General features: G+C 39.5%; 2 protein-coding genes across 6 annotated transcripts in view; one reads left to right on the top strand and one right to left on the bottom strand.

Moving 5' to 3' along the window:
- Positions 1 to 1,459: 1,459 nt before the first annotated feature.
- On the bottom strand, positions 1,460 to 5,913 carry atp5f1d (ATP synthase F1 subunit delta). The gene is made up of 5 exons (XM_017407115.3): positions 5,679 to 5,913; positions 4,182 to 4,335; positions 3,831 to 3,919; positions 1,657 to 1,786; positions 1,460 to 1,573 (listed from the first exon to the last, which is right to left on the bottom strand). The coding sequence occupies exons 1-4, from the start codon at positions 5,793 to 5,795 to the stop codon at positions 1,664 to 1,666; spliced, it is 483 nt and encodes a 160-aa protein (XP_017262604.1). The 5' UTR covers positions 5,796 to 5,913; the 3' UTR covers positions 1,460 to 1,573; positions 1,657 to 1,663.
- A 2,163-nt stretch (positions 5,914 to 8,076) lies between these two features.
- Positions 8,077 to 15,375, top strand: part of cbarpb (CACN subunit beta associated regulatory protein b) — a 19,096-nt gene continuing 11,797 nt past the window's right edge. The window contains exons 1-4 of one of the 5 annotated variants that reach the window (XM_017407366.3): positions 8,077 to 8,204; positions 9,698 to 9,925; positions 11,042 to 11,114; positions 14,807 to 14,955. In XM_017407366.3, coding sequence (XP_017262855.1) covers positions 11,067 to 11,114; positions 14,807 to 14,955 — 197 coding nt within the window. In that variant the 5' untranslated portion in view covers positions 8,077 to 8,204; positions 9,698 to 9,925; positions 11,042 to 11,066. The other 4 variants (XM_037974333.1, XM_017407369.3, XM_017407365.3 and 1 more) reach the window with 4 other exon arrangements.

The following is a 15,375-nucleotide window of genomic DNA, read 5'->3' as shown; positions in this document are numbered from 1 at the left end:
TTGTTTCAACATCTCATAAATCTGGATTCAAGAAGTTGTGGTTTTTACACAACTGTTATATACATTTTTGTTTGTTTGTTTTTTTTTCTTTTTTGCTCGAGCGTTAGTCACCACTCTCCAGCGGACGTGAGTGTGCGAAGCTTTCAGGAGTGTTTGTAGTTGGGGCAACAGTTTTGATGAGTGATCAGAAAGGAGAACAGAGAGGAGGATGTGAGAGGTGTTGACATCTGTGACTTTTCTTTTTTGTAAATTATTCTTCTTAGCAGACCAGATAATGCAACGCGTTTCAGCGCAACATTTTCTTCGAAGGAATGCATTATCGCTCGCAGCCTTTGGCGCCAAAGTTGAAGACCGGTTACAGCCGTGAGGGTCAAACCTTGTACACGTTACGTGCAGTCTCAGGGAATGTTGTGAGTTTTCGTGAGATATGTTGACTCTTGGCTACTATCACACCAAATTTAACCTCAATATCTGTAGAATTGCTTGAGCTACAGCCATTTTTGTATTTTTAGGGGGAGATAGCAGTGGCAGCCATCTTGAATTGGGTTGACTCCAAAGCTGTAGGGGTGCATCTAATGATTACACCAGCAGAAACATTGTCATTTTGGCAGTGGGCGATAATTATCTTAAAGCGATAGTTTTCATCTTTTAAAAACTGGGGTCTGTGGCGCCATCTACGAGAGGTCAGATATTTGTTCATGATCTTCCTCCTGAACCCCACAACAAAAGATCTGGACTGTCCCTTTAAGCATTTAAGCTCGTTTTAAAATACCCCTTACCAATCATGCGGCCGTATCGGCATCCACGTCAGCAACTGTCGAGGAGTTTCACTGCAGAAACAATCACAACTATAATATTTACCACTTGTCAATGGCCCAGAGCAGGCCTGAGATTCAAAATAAACCGTGTGTGGTTCGTGCTGACAGCCACAAGTCAGCATGCGTATGAAGTCAGAGCTGAAATCTGTGGTTACGAAATTAGAGTAAAGCTGAGTTTTCCACAAAACCAACAGGGAAATACTTTTCCTGGCTATGTCACTAATGCTTGTAGTCATCACTCACAACAGACATGTCCTGCCAGCACATTAAAATGAGGGATTCCAAGTAATTCCAATCCATACGTGACAAGGCCTTAACCAAATACACAACCTCAAACACAGTGCCTGAATTCGAAAGAGGGGGAAAAAAAAATCAATTACTCTGAACTTATAAAGAAGTAGCCGTGTGATAAATTTAGCAACAGGTCCTTCTGTGAAAATGTTTGCTGAGAATGGAAAATGGAAAAAAAAAAAATGGTTCTCTGCTGCCATCAAGTGGCAGCAAAAATCATTGCAGCACTCGCAGAAAAAAACAAAAAAACAAACAACCATTCAAATGTTAAACGATAATAGCCACAAATTATAACACAAAGGTAGTTAAGCCACAAGAGAAGGCAAGAATTTTAAAAAAGCCCCGTCACAAAGTAATTCCAAATAAGTTTATTGTTCATTTCATCCACTGTACAAAGAAAGAATGGAAACCCCTGGACACTGACGGCTCTGAGCTGGAATCCCAGAACAAACAGAACAAGTCACCTAAAGGGGAGAAGAAGAAAACGTCAACGCCGAATGTGCGACAGTTCAGCGTTTAAGCAGGATGCGAGCGGGGGGGGTCGTACCACAGGCCTACTCCAGAGCTTTGACGATGGCCTCATTTGCCTCTATGCTGATCAGGACTTCTGCCCTCGCCGCCTCGTCAGCCGTGCCAACCAATTCAGACTGGGCTTTCTCCAGGTTGGCTTTAGCTACCTAAAAGTGGACAAAAAACAAAAAACCATGACACTGAGCTTTAAAAACCAAAACTGACAACCACAAGAATAAAGGAACTGGTGAGACATTTGTAACTTAGTTGACGAACATTATAATAATTCAACTGTGTTGCAATATAAAAAATACAACATTTGACTTTTCACATTAAATTAGTCACAAACTTTTATTCCAAAAAAGCTTTGAGGCTAACAAGGATGTAAAAGTTGAAATAGCCAAAGCGAGGACAAAGACGAACTGAGAAAATCTCCACTGTCTCTTTGCCCGGAAAGCTCCATTTGTCACAGTCGTGATTAGAAACGAGAAATGCCAAACATAGCTGGAAGTTAAAGGTCTCTCAGTGGGGATTTGGCACATCTGCTATAACTCAACAGTGACTGACCTTTCCCTCCTTATTAACAGTGTGGGACCGTGTGCATTGTTACTACAGAGCGAGGGGGGGGGAATAGATCACTTTAACTGCTATGAAGTGAACTTGACAGAGACGGTGGCACTGCCCACAGACAGACGACTCGAAGGCGAGTGCATTAAAAATAGCCCATCATTAACAGGGGCCGACATTTAAAAAAAAAGAAAGGCTCTATTATTGAGATTTAACTACAAATTGGTCAGTTGATTATCAGCAGGTTGAAGGTGTCCATCAGCCAATCAGAGACAAAAAAGTGAAGATTAATGGACGATTTCTGCTCTTAAGAGACTAACAGTCAGGAGAGCAATAAGGCATCGACCACGCATGTAGACACAGTTATTAAAACCACAGTTATTAAAACCACAGCTGGGGGGTAAAATCTATTTTTAGAGACATCGCAGACACGGTAGGTTCTGAATCAATTTTCAAATGTTAAACATTGATTTTAACGTGAATCTGCCAGTTTAAAGGGAGTCGGCAGAGTGGTTACTGTAGGTTTGTGTCGTGGAAACGTGTTGCAATAAAACTGTGTTTATACATCTTTTTCAGCTTTTTTTCACTGGACCCTGAACAATATATGTCTGGAAATAGTAGCTGTACTTATCATAACATGACTGTCTTTTGTAATGACTTCAAAACATTTGATTTGTGTATAAATGTCTAGAGATAAACACAATGCTAATCATGTTAGCTTTTCTATGGCATCTTCAATGTTAAGTTAGCATCTATGCTAATTGTTGGTCAGGAGCCTGTGATATTAGTTTTATATATATAGTTATGCTCAATATTTTTGGGTTGATGTTTTGAAAGTCATCTTTGTTTTGCATATATATATATATATACACATATATACACATATAAAAAACAAGTGTTTTTTTCTGAAGCTTAGAAGGCTTTCCTCTTTGCATAACACCAGATGTGTTCTTTAAAAAGGAAGCTGCTAGATTCTAACATGTAAGTTCACCTGAACACTGCAGCTATGACTGACCCGCATACACAGATACATCATTATAAAATCCAAAAGGAGGAACAATTTTCCAAGCCAAAATCTACAACTAAACTATTTCAGCTGAAAAACACATCTGGTAGAGAATAAAGAAAAGAACTTTCCCTCTGATTTAAATTAGGACCAGAACTGACTGAAGGTCTAACTGTGTGGAGGGACGCCTCTTTGATTGTGCTACAAGCAAAGGTCAACGTGTATAAAACACAGCAAACAGGTTTTTGTTTTTTTTCCAATGTTTTGCAGCCGTAAATTAAATTAAGGTAGCAATAATTAAAGGAATGCTGTCCGCGAGAGGTTCAGCAAAAACTCAAGCTTTAGCTGAACATAAGATTTAAAGAGACAGCTGAGGACAACAGTTTATGGCCTTTAAACGTTGTTTTTTAAAAGACAATGGGCTATATAATAAAAACAAAAAGAACAGTATCTGTGAAAATGTCAGCTCAGTGATTTGAAAAGTTACGGGAAAGTCCACCAGCAGAAACTGTGGGGTACTATTTAGAAACGACCATAAGATTTCTGTATCTCCCAGTTTGCTTCACAACGTTCCTTCAGTTTTGGTTCTGGTGTGTGTGTGTGTGTGTGTGAGTAACGAGTCATGACATGATACTCACTGCAACATCCAGCTGGTCAAGGGGAACAGCCTCCTCTGCTAGCAGCTGTACTGAAGAATCAGCGTTGACTGTTACTGACCCGCTGCTCACTGCATGCACACACACACACACACACAGTAAGTAACATGCTGCCAATCATCTGAAATATCTTTAAACACCAGCACAATGTGAATGAGGCAGACTGTTTTGTAAAGATGTTTAAATATGTATATAATCTTAAGTGAAAAGCAGATTTTCAGAAGAAAGTTTGTTGTTCTGTTAGGGAGGCTTCAGTGAGGGTCAACGGCAAAGGTGGCCGCGTTCGTCCACACACAGCCGCCCTTCGGAAGCGCTGGCGAAAGAACGTCTTACCGAAGTATTTAGCAGAGGTGCCGTCCTCGCTGAAGACCGTGACGACCCCGGGCTTGAGCACCTGCAGGGTGGGCACGTGGGCAGGAAGGATACCGAACGCACCAGTGAGTGTGGGCACATCCACCTGTTTCACACTGGCTTCTTTAAAGAACACCTGGCAAAGGGGGAGAAAAATAATAATAAAAACCAGAACTACAACCTGGATTTTCTAAAAAAAAGAAGAAGATAAAAACATCGGAATATGATTCTACTGCTGCTTGTTGTCTCCTCATTTATATTTCTAATGTAATTGTGTTTTGTTGTTGGGTCCGCGTTTTAACATTTGTGTCATTCCACACAAAACTAGTTTTGAAATATTGTATTTTCATATAAATGAGAAGTTCTTTGAATATAAATAAAATCTACTTGTTTTTTCCAATTCGACTCACGTTGGTGGCCTCAGAGCCACTTTTCTCTGACTAGAGGTCATTATCTTTCCTTTTGGGACATATAAATAAGAAAAAATAATGACCGAGTCCTGAATGGCCGACTGTTAGAACCAACTCTGCAGGGCGCTGAGCCTAAAACGCAGATAAGCTAATTTATCAACTGGAAACACCAGCATTAATGTGTTGCATCATGTTACAATCAGATGATTTAATCAGTTTAATTTGGTGCATTTTGTAGAATTAGGACTGCTATTCTTAACTTTGTTAAGAATCGGTATGTTATCAACTTATTCACTGCATAGACAACATCTAATAAGTGGTAAATTAATGTAGGTTCACTGTTTTTTGAGCAAGTTTGACACCTAAACAGCATGAACTGTGTGTGTATAAGGGGAATGCACAGAAATGACAGCATTTGGTTTGATACAAGTCTGTAAATCAGATGTTCCAAAGGTTGTGCAACAGCTTCAGGGGTTCACTAGGTCTCATTAAGTTACCACTGGTTTGCAGAAGATGTCTTTTTTTTTCTCTCTTCCATATTTTAATAAAATAAAATCTAAACATCTTGCAGCAGCGATGCAAACAGAATAAAATATAAAACTGGATGTGAAGTCCATCAATGCACATGAAACAAGCCTCATAAACTTGAAAGAGTAGTTCACCAGTAAGGAGTGTATTAGGAAATAAATAAATAAAGTCATTGCAAAGCTATGATATATGGAGTTTTACTTAAACACCTTTGTTAAAAATATATATAGAAGTTTAGAGGAAGAGCTGCTTCAGTGGTAGTATTTCACAAACCTGCAAAGAAGAGCTGTTCAGTGAATGACAACTAGGCTAAGCTAACAAAGCTAATCGATTCACAGACCTTAAGACCAAATATGCATGAGAATTTTAGCTGTCCGTGCGCGGAGAATAGAGTAAAATCATTCACTGGTTTCATTTTGCAAAGTAACATCAGCAGTAGAGTTTAAGCAGTCAGTGGCAGTGTGTTTTTTTACGAGGGATTAAGTTAGCCGACATGCTATCAGGGCCCGAGAAGCCTCGGCTGTAACGTCAGCTCGTTCACCTGTGTCGGAGACGCAAAAGTGAAGGACATCTGCGGGACGCCGGAGACGGCTTCGGCGTAGGAGCGAGTCTGTCTCAGCGCAGGGAGAGCCCGGCGGAGGAACCTTGCTGCCATCATGTCTGAAAGCTTGACCGTGTTCAAAGCACGAGCGAATGACAGAGATCCCACAAGCCCCGGCGTGAAGGCAGGTCGGTGCGAGCTTGTAGGACAAGGACGTTGGGAGGCTACCCATCGGGCTTTGCGGCTGCGCAAAGCATGTAGGGTAATGTAGTATCACTGACTTCTACAGCATGCAGTAGACTTGATGCTGAGTTTTCTGGCTCGTTTGTTTATTTGTGGATTTGCTGGCACTTTAAAAACTTGCAAAAAAGTAAATAAAAGTGTAAAAGCTGACTTCTAAATGACCTTGCTGAAATTTGGTGAAGAATACATCACGTTACTTGAAAGAAGCAAAATGTTAGCTTATATCTAAAAGCCAAAAGTAGCTAAAAGCTAAATGTGGCAGAGGTCTAGCTAAAACTAACAAAATGCTAGCTTTTTATTTATTTGTTTATTCTGAAGAGCTCAATGTATTTCTATGGGGAAACAATTGTAATTAAAGCTCACCAGTTTTAAAAGTATAAAAGTTGCAAAAACTTAAACAATAGTGTTATTTTCCTGATTTTCTTATTTTTATTTTAGCCAAACAGTGGCAAATATTATATTGTTGCATCTGAATGAGTAGCTTAACAGACACTTCATTAATGCAGGTTTAAGTTAATTGCCATGTATAACAGAGTCATTGAGATTCTTACACTATGCATCTTCCTTTTACTCAGGTCATGAAACAGAGAAAAAGCAAACGGGTAGAATAAAGTAAACAAAATCAACAATGAATCAGACTGGACAATAGAGTAAAAACAGAATAAAACAATAAAAGGGGTACTATCTTTAATGAGTTTGCGGCAGATCTCAAATAATGAAAAATAAGGTATTGTGATTTCAAGAAGTTTGTTTCTTCTCTTGTAAATGTAAATGAATGTTGTTATAACTTTTTAATACTGAGTTTGCTATTAATAACTGGTGAATAAATTGCATTGTGGACTCATCACTAACTTTCTCAAAAATTTGAACAACGTGGAACAAATATTTACAATTAAATGCCTAGCATTCTTTGAAGGAAGATATATCACCCTTCACCTTTCATGCCAGCCAGTTTGAGACTAAGGTCATTTTTTGTTGAGAAATGTTGGAGCTGTAGTCGTTTTGATTAAACCTTGAAAATAACATTATGCACAATGTCATGTGATATTATGAGATGTCATCTCAGAGTGTCTATTGGGGATAATGTTCAAGACTACCACATCACATTTTAGCTAAATATCTGTAACATTGACTGAGTTATAGCCATATTTGTGTTGGCTAATGTCAATGAGCTGTGGTGGTCATATCACATTGAATTGAATCCATAAGGTAGTCAGTTACAGATGGACATCCAAGGATCACCTTCTGAAAGTTTCATTAAAATCTGCTTAGTGATTCATTAGATATTTTGCTAACAGACAAGCAGGGTTGAGTGCAAAAGTTAATGCTAGTTTGAACCAAAGATCTTGTGCAATGAGTATCGCTTGGAGCACGCGTTGTGAATGACTCTCAGCTTCTACCACACTGAATTTCAGCACGATAACTGCAAAATTTACTGAATTATAACCATTATTATGCTTTCTAAGGTCAGTTGGTTGTGGTGGCCATCTTGAATTGTATTGGCTCCAAACGTTAACCAGTTGTATATGTACATCCGATGGTTATTTCCTGAAAGTTTCATTGAAATGAGTCTAGCAGTCATCTGATATTTTGCTAAGAGACAAATAGAGCTGATTCCAAATAGTTAATAGCAAAGATCTAAACAAATATCTTATATAATTTGTTATTATATGTTGTGAATCAGTCTTAGCTACTATCACACGATGTTTTAGGTCAATATCTGTAATATTTGCTGAATTATAGCCTGAGCTATGTCCCCAGAAGTAATCAAACAAACGTAGTTAATAAGAGATGAAGTAATAACTCTTCTCTGCCACAAGGTGGCGCCGAATTTCTGTCACAGGTACTACAAGAACCCTTCAGGTCTGAGAACTGGACAGCAAAATCATAAATTGAAGTCTATGTGAAAATCCTAGAATAATTTAAAACTTTTAAGCCTACTAAGTCAGATATTTTCCTGTAAATTTTGTGTCATGGCTTTTATTTTTAAATAAATGTAGGTACAGCTCCTTCCCTGGGGATAAAAACGTCGGGCTTCCCCCGGTTCTGCTGCAGCTGCGATCCTCCCCTCTCTCCATCCCCACCTCGCTGACTCCCTCCAGCGTCACGTGGTACGCCTCTGACGTAGCGGTGGGCGTGTCCTAAACGGCGGGGTTTCATTCATAAATACTTTTAGCTTTAAAAACAAAAACCCAGCCCACATTAAAGTGTTCGCGCGAGTGTTTTGTGTTTCCGTCTTCGCCCCTCCGCTCCCGTACGGACCGGGCCGGCCGAGCAGAGTAGGTGAGTGTGTGTGTGTGAGTGTGTGTGTGTGTGCCCGCTTCGTGTGGAGCTCAGCTCCGCTTCCTTTCTCTATCTGTGTCGCTGCCACCAGCCAGACTGATGGAAATCAGAGGCGCCTCTGGAATATCATCATTATTGGGCGAAGATCACTTTTTATTATTATTATTATTATTGTTATTATTATTATTATTATTATTATTATTATTATTATTATTATTATTATTATTATTATTATTATTATTATTATTATTATTATTATTATTATTGTCATTATCATTCGTTTTTTAATTTCCATATATATGAGTTTTGTATTCTCGCTGTAGAATTGATCAGAGAATCCTCCAGACTGGAGCAGCTGCCTGGGCTGTAATCGATGCCCATTATTATTTTGGCTCCAGGGGGAAAAGCAACAGGAAATTGGGTGTTTTCTTACCTGAAACAATGATTTGTGTTTGTCCTAAAACAGGAGCGCGTTGAGGTGGTTCGTGTTAGAAGAAGCTCTCTGTGAGAGCACTAAATGCAGCTGGTGCAAATTGAGATTTTAGGCGTGATGGGACATGTTACTGCTGGGACACCCGTGTCTCACCATCTGCTTTGGCACTTTAACCAGCAGCTTTTTTTTTTTTTTTTTTCCTCAGGGCTTATGTCAAAACACTGGCTTCTTATCCTTTGCGTCAATTTGTTGAAGTTTTATCGTCGCCCGCCGGCAAATGCAAAAAAGGCGACTGTGTTTTCTTGGCCGGGTCTGTGCGCGTGCTCGTTTGTTCTGTCTGTTAGCAAAATATCTAATAAACCACCGGACGGATTTCAATGAAACTTTCAGAAAGTAATCACTGGATGCACGTTTACAGCTGATTAACTTTTGGAGTCAGTCTAATTTAAGATGGCCGTCACAGCTAAACAAAAATAGCAAACCCCAAAATAACTGTAAGCCTGTCAGTTTTACAGATATTCACCTAAAATTTGGTGTGGTAGTAGCTGAGACTCATCTAAAACTTATACTATGAGAGCTAACTGATTACTCAATATATGTTTATAAAACTCCACCGTTAGTTATTGGAGTCAACTGTGTCTGTCTGTTAGGAAAATATCTCATGAACCAGAGGACGGATTTTAATGAAACTCCCAGAAAGTAATCATTGGGTGAACATCTAAAACTGAATAACTTTTGGAGTCAATACAATTCTTGATGGCTTAGAAAACACAACAAAATGGCAATAACTGAGTCAATTATAGCTAAAATATTTGGTGTGGTAGTTGCTGAGAGTAGTTTACAACACACGTCCTTAAATTAAAACTTTGATCTAAAAAGCAACAGCTGATATGCATTCCTTCAAGACATGCCAGGCTTTTAGTTCTAATATTAGAACAATACAATGACATGCTGCTGTAGTGAAAAGATAGAAATATAGCATTTAGACTCAGCCATCAACTTTTCACAGCATGCTAGCAGCAGAGTAATAAAACAATCCTTCCACTCTGTTTCTTATCAGCCATGCAGCGCTTTTGTCCTGTTGCTCCACGACCGGCGGGCCGACCCTGACAGGGGGTGGAGGGAAACTCTGCTGCCTGAGCTCAGTCGGCTGGGTGGGCTGAGGATGCAGCGAGGGAGCTGAGGAGGAGACTCCTAAAAGCCCGACACACACATCCAGAGCTGGTGCTGCTGGTGCTGCTGCTGCTGCTGCTGGTGCTGCTGCTGCTGCGCACTGCCCTCCATCAGGGTAAGACCACTGAGCTAGTAGAAAGCAGGATGTGGTGCAGCGGTGCTGCAAAAGGGAAGCACTCTGATCCCAGCCTGGTGGGTTTCCAGTAGCAGTGTTCATGTCTGTAGAGGAGCTAGGAAATGAAACAGGCTGGCAGCGGGGAAATATAGATGAAAGTTGGGTGCTGCAGTGATTGGCAGGCGAGGAAGGAGGGCTGAATGCTGCTGGCATGTTGCTTCTCCCTTTGCTGGGTGAGTATCTCGGTGTGTGTGTGTGTATGTGTGTGTATGTGTGGGCGTTTTGATGCAGCAGTAGCAGTATTACTGGGTGTGATATAAAAAGAGCAAACGCATGGCAGTGATGTTGGAACCAGTGTTTAATAAGAGCTGCTGTGTTTCTCTCTCTGTTCTGGCTGTTTAAGAGTTATGGGGGATGATTTACAGCCGAGGAGCTAAAACGCTCAGATTTTCTGAGCTGTTTTGAAGCATAAACACAAGTGAATAAAATACATGTTGAGTTGTCTTTGCTTCTTCCTGTAGTTTGTTTCATTTTAGAGGATTATGTCTGCTTTTAGGGGTATATATACTTAAAAAAGACAGTTAAACAAGGTTTTCTAGTATGTTCAAGGTCTGGATAAGTATGGAAACAAATAGAAGATGGAAAACCATTTATGTTTTCAGACCCCCCCCCCCNCAGTCATTTTCGAAAACATTAAAGTTAGAACAGGGGAATGAAGTACCACTGCTGCTTTACTTTCTTCTTTTCTAGCAGCAAGAACTACAAACGTCTCGCAAATGTTTGGCTCAGTAATAATAATATAAATAGTCAGTATAAGATGCATGTTAACCATTGGATTTTAAAAGAACACAATTACAGTAGATGTTTGTGCTTGGACTTAAAAAAAAAAGAAAGGACATCAGAAATCAACAGCAAATGGCGGAAAATCTGAGATGGAAAAGGTGTAGGAACCCCGGTTATAAACATCAGTTCGTAGGACTGGTGTAGGCGTCAGATTTATTTCCACAGATAAAACACAGTACATTTGGTTGGTAACTTTGTGATTTGATGAACAGCTTCAGTAACAGGCATTTCCTTTGTCTACCTGTGTGTGTGTGTGTGTGTGTTTTCTCTCAGGGGGACCATCTAGTTGGCTTGGACCATGAGCAATGAGTCTACCGTCTGGAACATCCTACCAGAAAACTCCACAGTAAGTTCACCTTGTTCTCAAACTTCCTCTAGGTATGTGTGTGTGTGTGTGTGTGTCTGTGTGTGTGTGTGTGTGTGTGTCTGTGTGTGTTTGTGTGTGTGCAGCTCACCTCCAGAGCCATACTTTCCCTCATATTCTCGTCTGGTCGATTGACTGGCTAATAGAGAACATCCTGACCTGGACTTGAAATAATTAAATCTCTGGTCTAATCTGAGCTTTAATTTCCTCTTGCAGGGAAATTATTGCATGACGTCAGAGAGTAGCTCACATTAACACTTGATGTGTCTCCTCCATGACAGAGTTCATGATCAAAATATAAACTTATCAAGCTAGCATCAAAAGTCAACAATGTTTTGGCATCGATAAAGCCGCATGACAGGGGGCTTATTCGCTGTAACCAAATTGCTAAAATAACCACATTAGTGATTTTGCTTTACTGTTAATGATATCTTCCCATCTGTACATGTGGACTGACTTCAGTTTTTCTGTGTAAAACTCCAATTTTGACAAAACTGGAATGCTATGTAAAATGTAAATAAATAAACCCATATTTCATTCACAATGGAGCATAGTAAACATATCAAATGTTTAAACTAAAAACAAAAATACAATCTTTAAGAAAAAGTAAAGTCATTTTTAATTTTATGGGAGCAACACATCTCAAAAAGTTGGGACAGGGGCAACAGAAGATTAAAAGTAAGTGCTTTGAATTAGAAACAGCTGGGAGAAAGTTTCACAACTAATTAGGTTAAATAGCAACAGGTCAGTAAGAGGACTGGGTACTGCACAGTGAAACCAGGAAAGCCTGTCCTCCAGACTAAAGAGAGGGACCATCCAGCCTGTTATCAGTGCACAGTTCAAAGTCCTGCCTCTCTGATGGTATGGGGGTGTATTAGTGCCTATGGCATGGGCAGCATACACATCTGGAATAGCATCATCAGTGCTGAAAAGTATATACAGCTTTTAGAACAACGTATGTTCCCATCCATGCATTGTCTTTTTCATAAAAGACCTTGCATATTTCAGCAAGACAATGCTAACCCACTAACGCTAAAACATTTATTACCACAGTACGGCTTTTTGCTGGACTGACCCGCCTGCAGTCCAGACCTCTCACCGTTTGAAAATATTTGAAGTATAAATGAAACAAAAAATCCAGCCAAGTGGACCCAGGACAGCTAGAATCTTCCATCAGACAAGAATGGGGCAACATTTCCCTCCAAAACCCCCAGCAGCTGCTCTCCTCATGTCCTGGATGTTTACAGACACTTCACGGTGGTAAACATGGCTCCGTCCCAACTTATTTGAGATGTGTTGCTGCCATCAAATTTAAAATTCCCCTTTTTTTAATTTGAAAGAGTACAATTTCTTAAACATTTGATATATTTACTATGCTCCATTGTGAGATTTGCAAATTATTGCATTCTGTTTTGATTTACATTTCATCCAACGTGTCATCTTTTCCGAGATTGGGGTTGTATTTAAACTTGTTCGTTATTATGAAAATTATTTATAAAACAGACAGAAACTTGCTGTCTGAGGTTTTACAAACTGTAGCATCCACCTGCGCTGCTCGAGTGTGCCTAATCCACTCAGCTGCAGTCCTTCCTGCGAGAGCTTTCCCATTGCTAAAGTCCACCATAGACAGGTTAATAGCCCTGGCATTTATTGATTAATTACACAGTTGTATTTATAGATTCACTTTATGCAGGCCAACCAACCAGCGAGCCTGAATCAATCTTGTAAGCAGCAGGGTGCTGCTGGGAAAGTAAAACGGTCACAAATCTGTCCCATCGTTGTGGTGTCAGATGTGTCTTTTTGGCAAAGCATAGAAAGTGCACACTTTTTTTTTTTTTAATAATTTTGATGGTAGGTGGAGGTATTATTTACCTCTGTCTGTCAGCTCATGAAGGTGGAGCATTAATCATCAGTGAGTGGTTCCAGTGCACGTTGGAGGCTTTTAGTTTAGCTACTGTTAATACACACAAATCTATGTATCCATCTATTTATCTATCTAACCATACATGGCCTTATATTTAAAAACAAGCTTTCTTTTCTTCATCTTAGGCAAGATTATTGCATCTTTTGGTTTGTTTAGTGCATGGCCAATTCCAACAAAGTTTGGACATTGTGTCCTTGTCATATTGAAGTATGCAGTATGATGTTTAGTGTGGTCTTGCTAAAAAAAAACGCAAGACAAAGTAAAGAAATTTAAGTTCTTCAATATTATTTACAGACGTTTTAGACCTCAATCTGCTTGTTAGAGTGATGATTTGTTTGTGGTCTTTGTTAGCTTGGATAACAAAGGTGATTTCTGATTCTATTAATAAAATTACTGTTTGATCCGTGCCTCAACAATCAGCAGTACCTCTCGCCAGCTGCCTAGCACCCTAAAATTACAATAGTTGATATCACCAAACGGGAAAGATTTTATAGAAATTTTTGAATGCAATTTTAGTTGGTGAGGCCCAAAATATTCATTCAAAAAGTGCCATTTGAAGGATTGTTTCAGCAGGGTTTAGCAGTCACTGAGATGGTGGTGCGCTCGTGTACTTTGCAACAACACAGCTGTAATTAAACCACTAATAGGGAAGAAAAAGGGGTTGTTTTGACTTTCGTACAAGCCTGATACCTTTTGAAAATTTCGTGGATAGGTGGAGCGGAAATAAAATGTCTGTTTCTACCAATCAAAAATGGATTTGTAGCAAAAAAAAACCCAAAACTCAGTAAATAAAACTAGCATTCCTTGAAGAAATTCACATTGCCTGCTGCCTTCCATGGCAAAATTATAAGTAAGGATCTCATGTGATCTGCTAGTGCTCAGAGTATGTGTTAGGGATGATGCTCAGCTACTACCACACCTAATTTTAGCTCATTATCTGTAAACGTGACTGAGTTAGAGCTGTTTTTGTGTTTGCTGAGTTTGAGCCGTGGCAGCCTTGTTGAATTGGGTTGACTCCAAATGCTTATCACTTGTAGATGTACATCCAATGATTCCTTTGTACGAGTTTCATTAAAATCTGTCCAGTGGTTAATGAGATATTTTGCTAACAGACAGGGAACTGAACAGATATACACACACAAACACTGGCAATTGCATGATCGCACGCGTATTGCAGTGACAGGCGATAAAAATACCACCTCTTCAACTGTTAAGCACTGTGAGTCACTGGGACTTTGTGTTGGCAGTCAGTGATTCATGTACCACCTCACTCTTAAATGAATGAATTATTTCAGAAGCTGTAGATACTGAAGACAGCGTGTACGGGAGAATAAACACACCTCAAATACACAATGGTTTACTTTATTTATCAGAGCCACAATTATCCACCTTTTTAAAACATGGCAATAATCTGAAGACAGAATGTTATTAAAAAAAAAAACGTGAATGGAAGATAGCCCAAAAATCTCACGAAGCAATAAGGTTTTTACAGTAAAGCTGAATAAAAAACGTGAAATAAAAGAAACTTAGCTGGCAACAGAAATAGTGCACAAGCTGTTACACTTGTTAAAGGGATTCATTCCAGGAAGTCCTGAATTCTGCTTCAAACTCTTTTTTGTTATTGTTAAATTATATAGCAAGGAGAAAAAATAATATATTTAATGTTATATTTTTTGCAAAGTAGCCCACTGTTTTATTGACACTTATTTGCCTAAAACAGACCCACATGTTTTGAATGTTTCTGTCTCAGGAGATCCCATTCGAGGCCGAGGAGCAGCAACATGGCTACGTGCTCCTGCTGGTGATCCTGTCCGTCTTTCTGGTAGGAACGCTGATCTCCATCTCCGTCTTCCTCATCGCTTGCCGTCGCTACTGTCGAGGAGGGCAACTCTGTCTCAGGTGAAAGATTTGAAAATAATAATAATAATAATAATAATAATAATAATAATAATAATAATAATAATAATAATAATAATGTAGACTTAGCTCCTTCTTTGTTTTTGGTCTTTTGTTCTTACCAGTTTCCAGCCTCTCGTCTCGAGTTATATGAGCTTGGGAAAATATACGAGACCAACAGTCAGCGCTGATAAAAGGAGAGGACGTAATAAAAGCAGCAGCTGTATAATCTAATAACAAGGGCGCTGTAATAAATGATAACCTTATAAAGCCCACGGTGCTCACTTTTTTGTTGACCCTGTTCTTCAGCAGGGGTTGATTGAACTCCGCTGATTTCGAAGGCTGCAGAATGGGAGCTTGTATTGATTTTCATTATGATATTTTATGTTGTTGCCTTCCCTAAATCCCCCCCCCCCCCCCCCC

The sequence above is a fragment of the Kryptolebias marmoratus genome, linkage group LG24 (genome assembly GCF_001649575.2).
Source record: "Kryptolebias marmoratus isolate JLee-2015 linkage group LG24, ASM164957v2, whole genome shotgun sequence".
Taxonomy (NCBI): domain Eukaryota; kingdom Metazoa; phylum Chordata; class Actinopteri; order Cyprinodontiformes; family Rivulidae; genus Kryptolebias; species Kryptolebias marmoratus.
The sequence above is the reverse complement of the archived record's forward strand: the minus strand, read 5'-3'. Positions and strand labels throughout refer to the sequence as shown.

What these genes read in the sequence shown, in the direction of transcription:
- atp5f1d (XM_017407115.3), bottom strand. Translation starts at nt 5,795, where the DNA reads ATGATGGCAGCAAGGTTCCTCCGCCGGGCTCTCCCTGCGCTGAGACAG. An exon ending in CACCTCTGCTAAATACTTCG is followed by an intron (nt 3,920 to 4,181) that starts GTAAGACGTTCT and finishes GTGTGCATGCAG; the next exon opens with TGAGCAGCGGGTCAGTAACA. An exon ending in TTGACCAGCTGGATGTTGCA is followed by an intron (nt 1,787 to 3,830) that starts GTGAGTATCATG and finishes GTCCACTTTTAG; the next exon opens with GTAGCTAAAGCCAACCTGGA.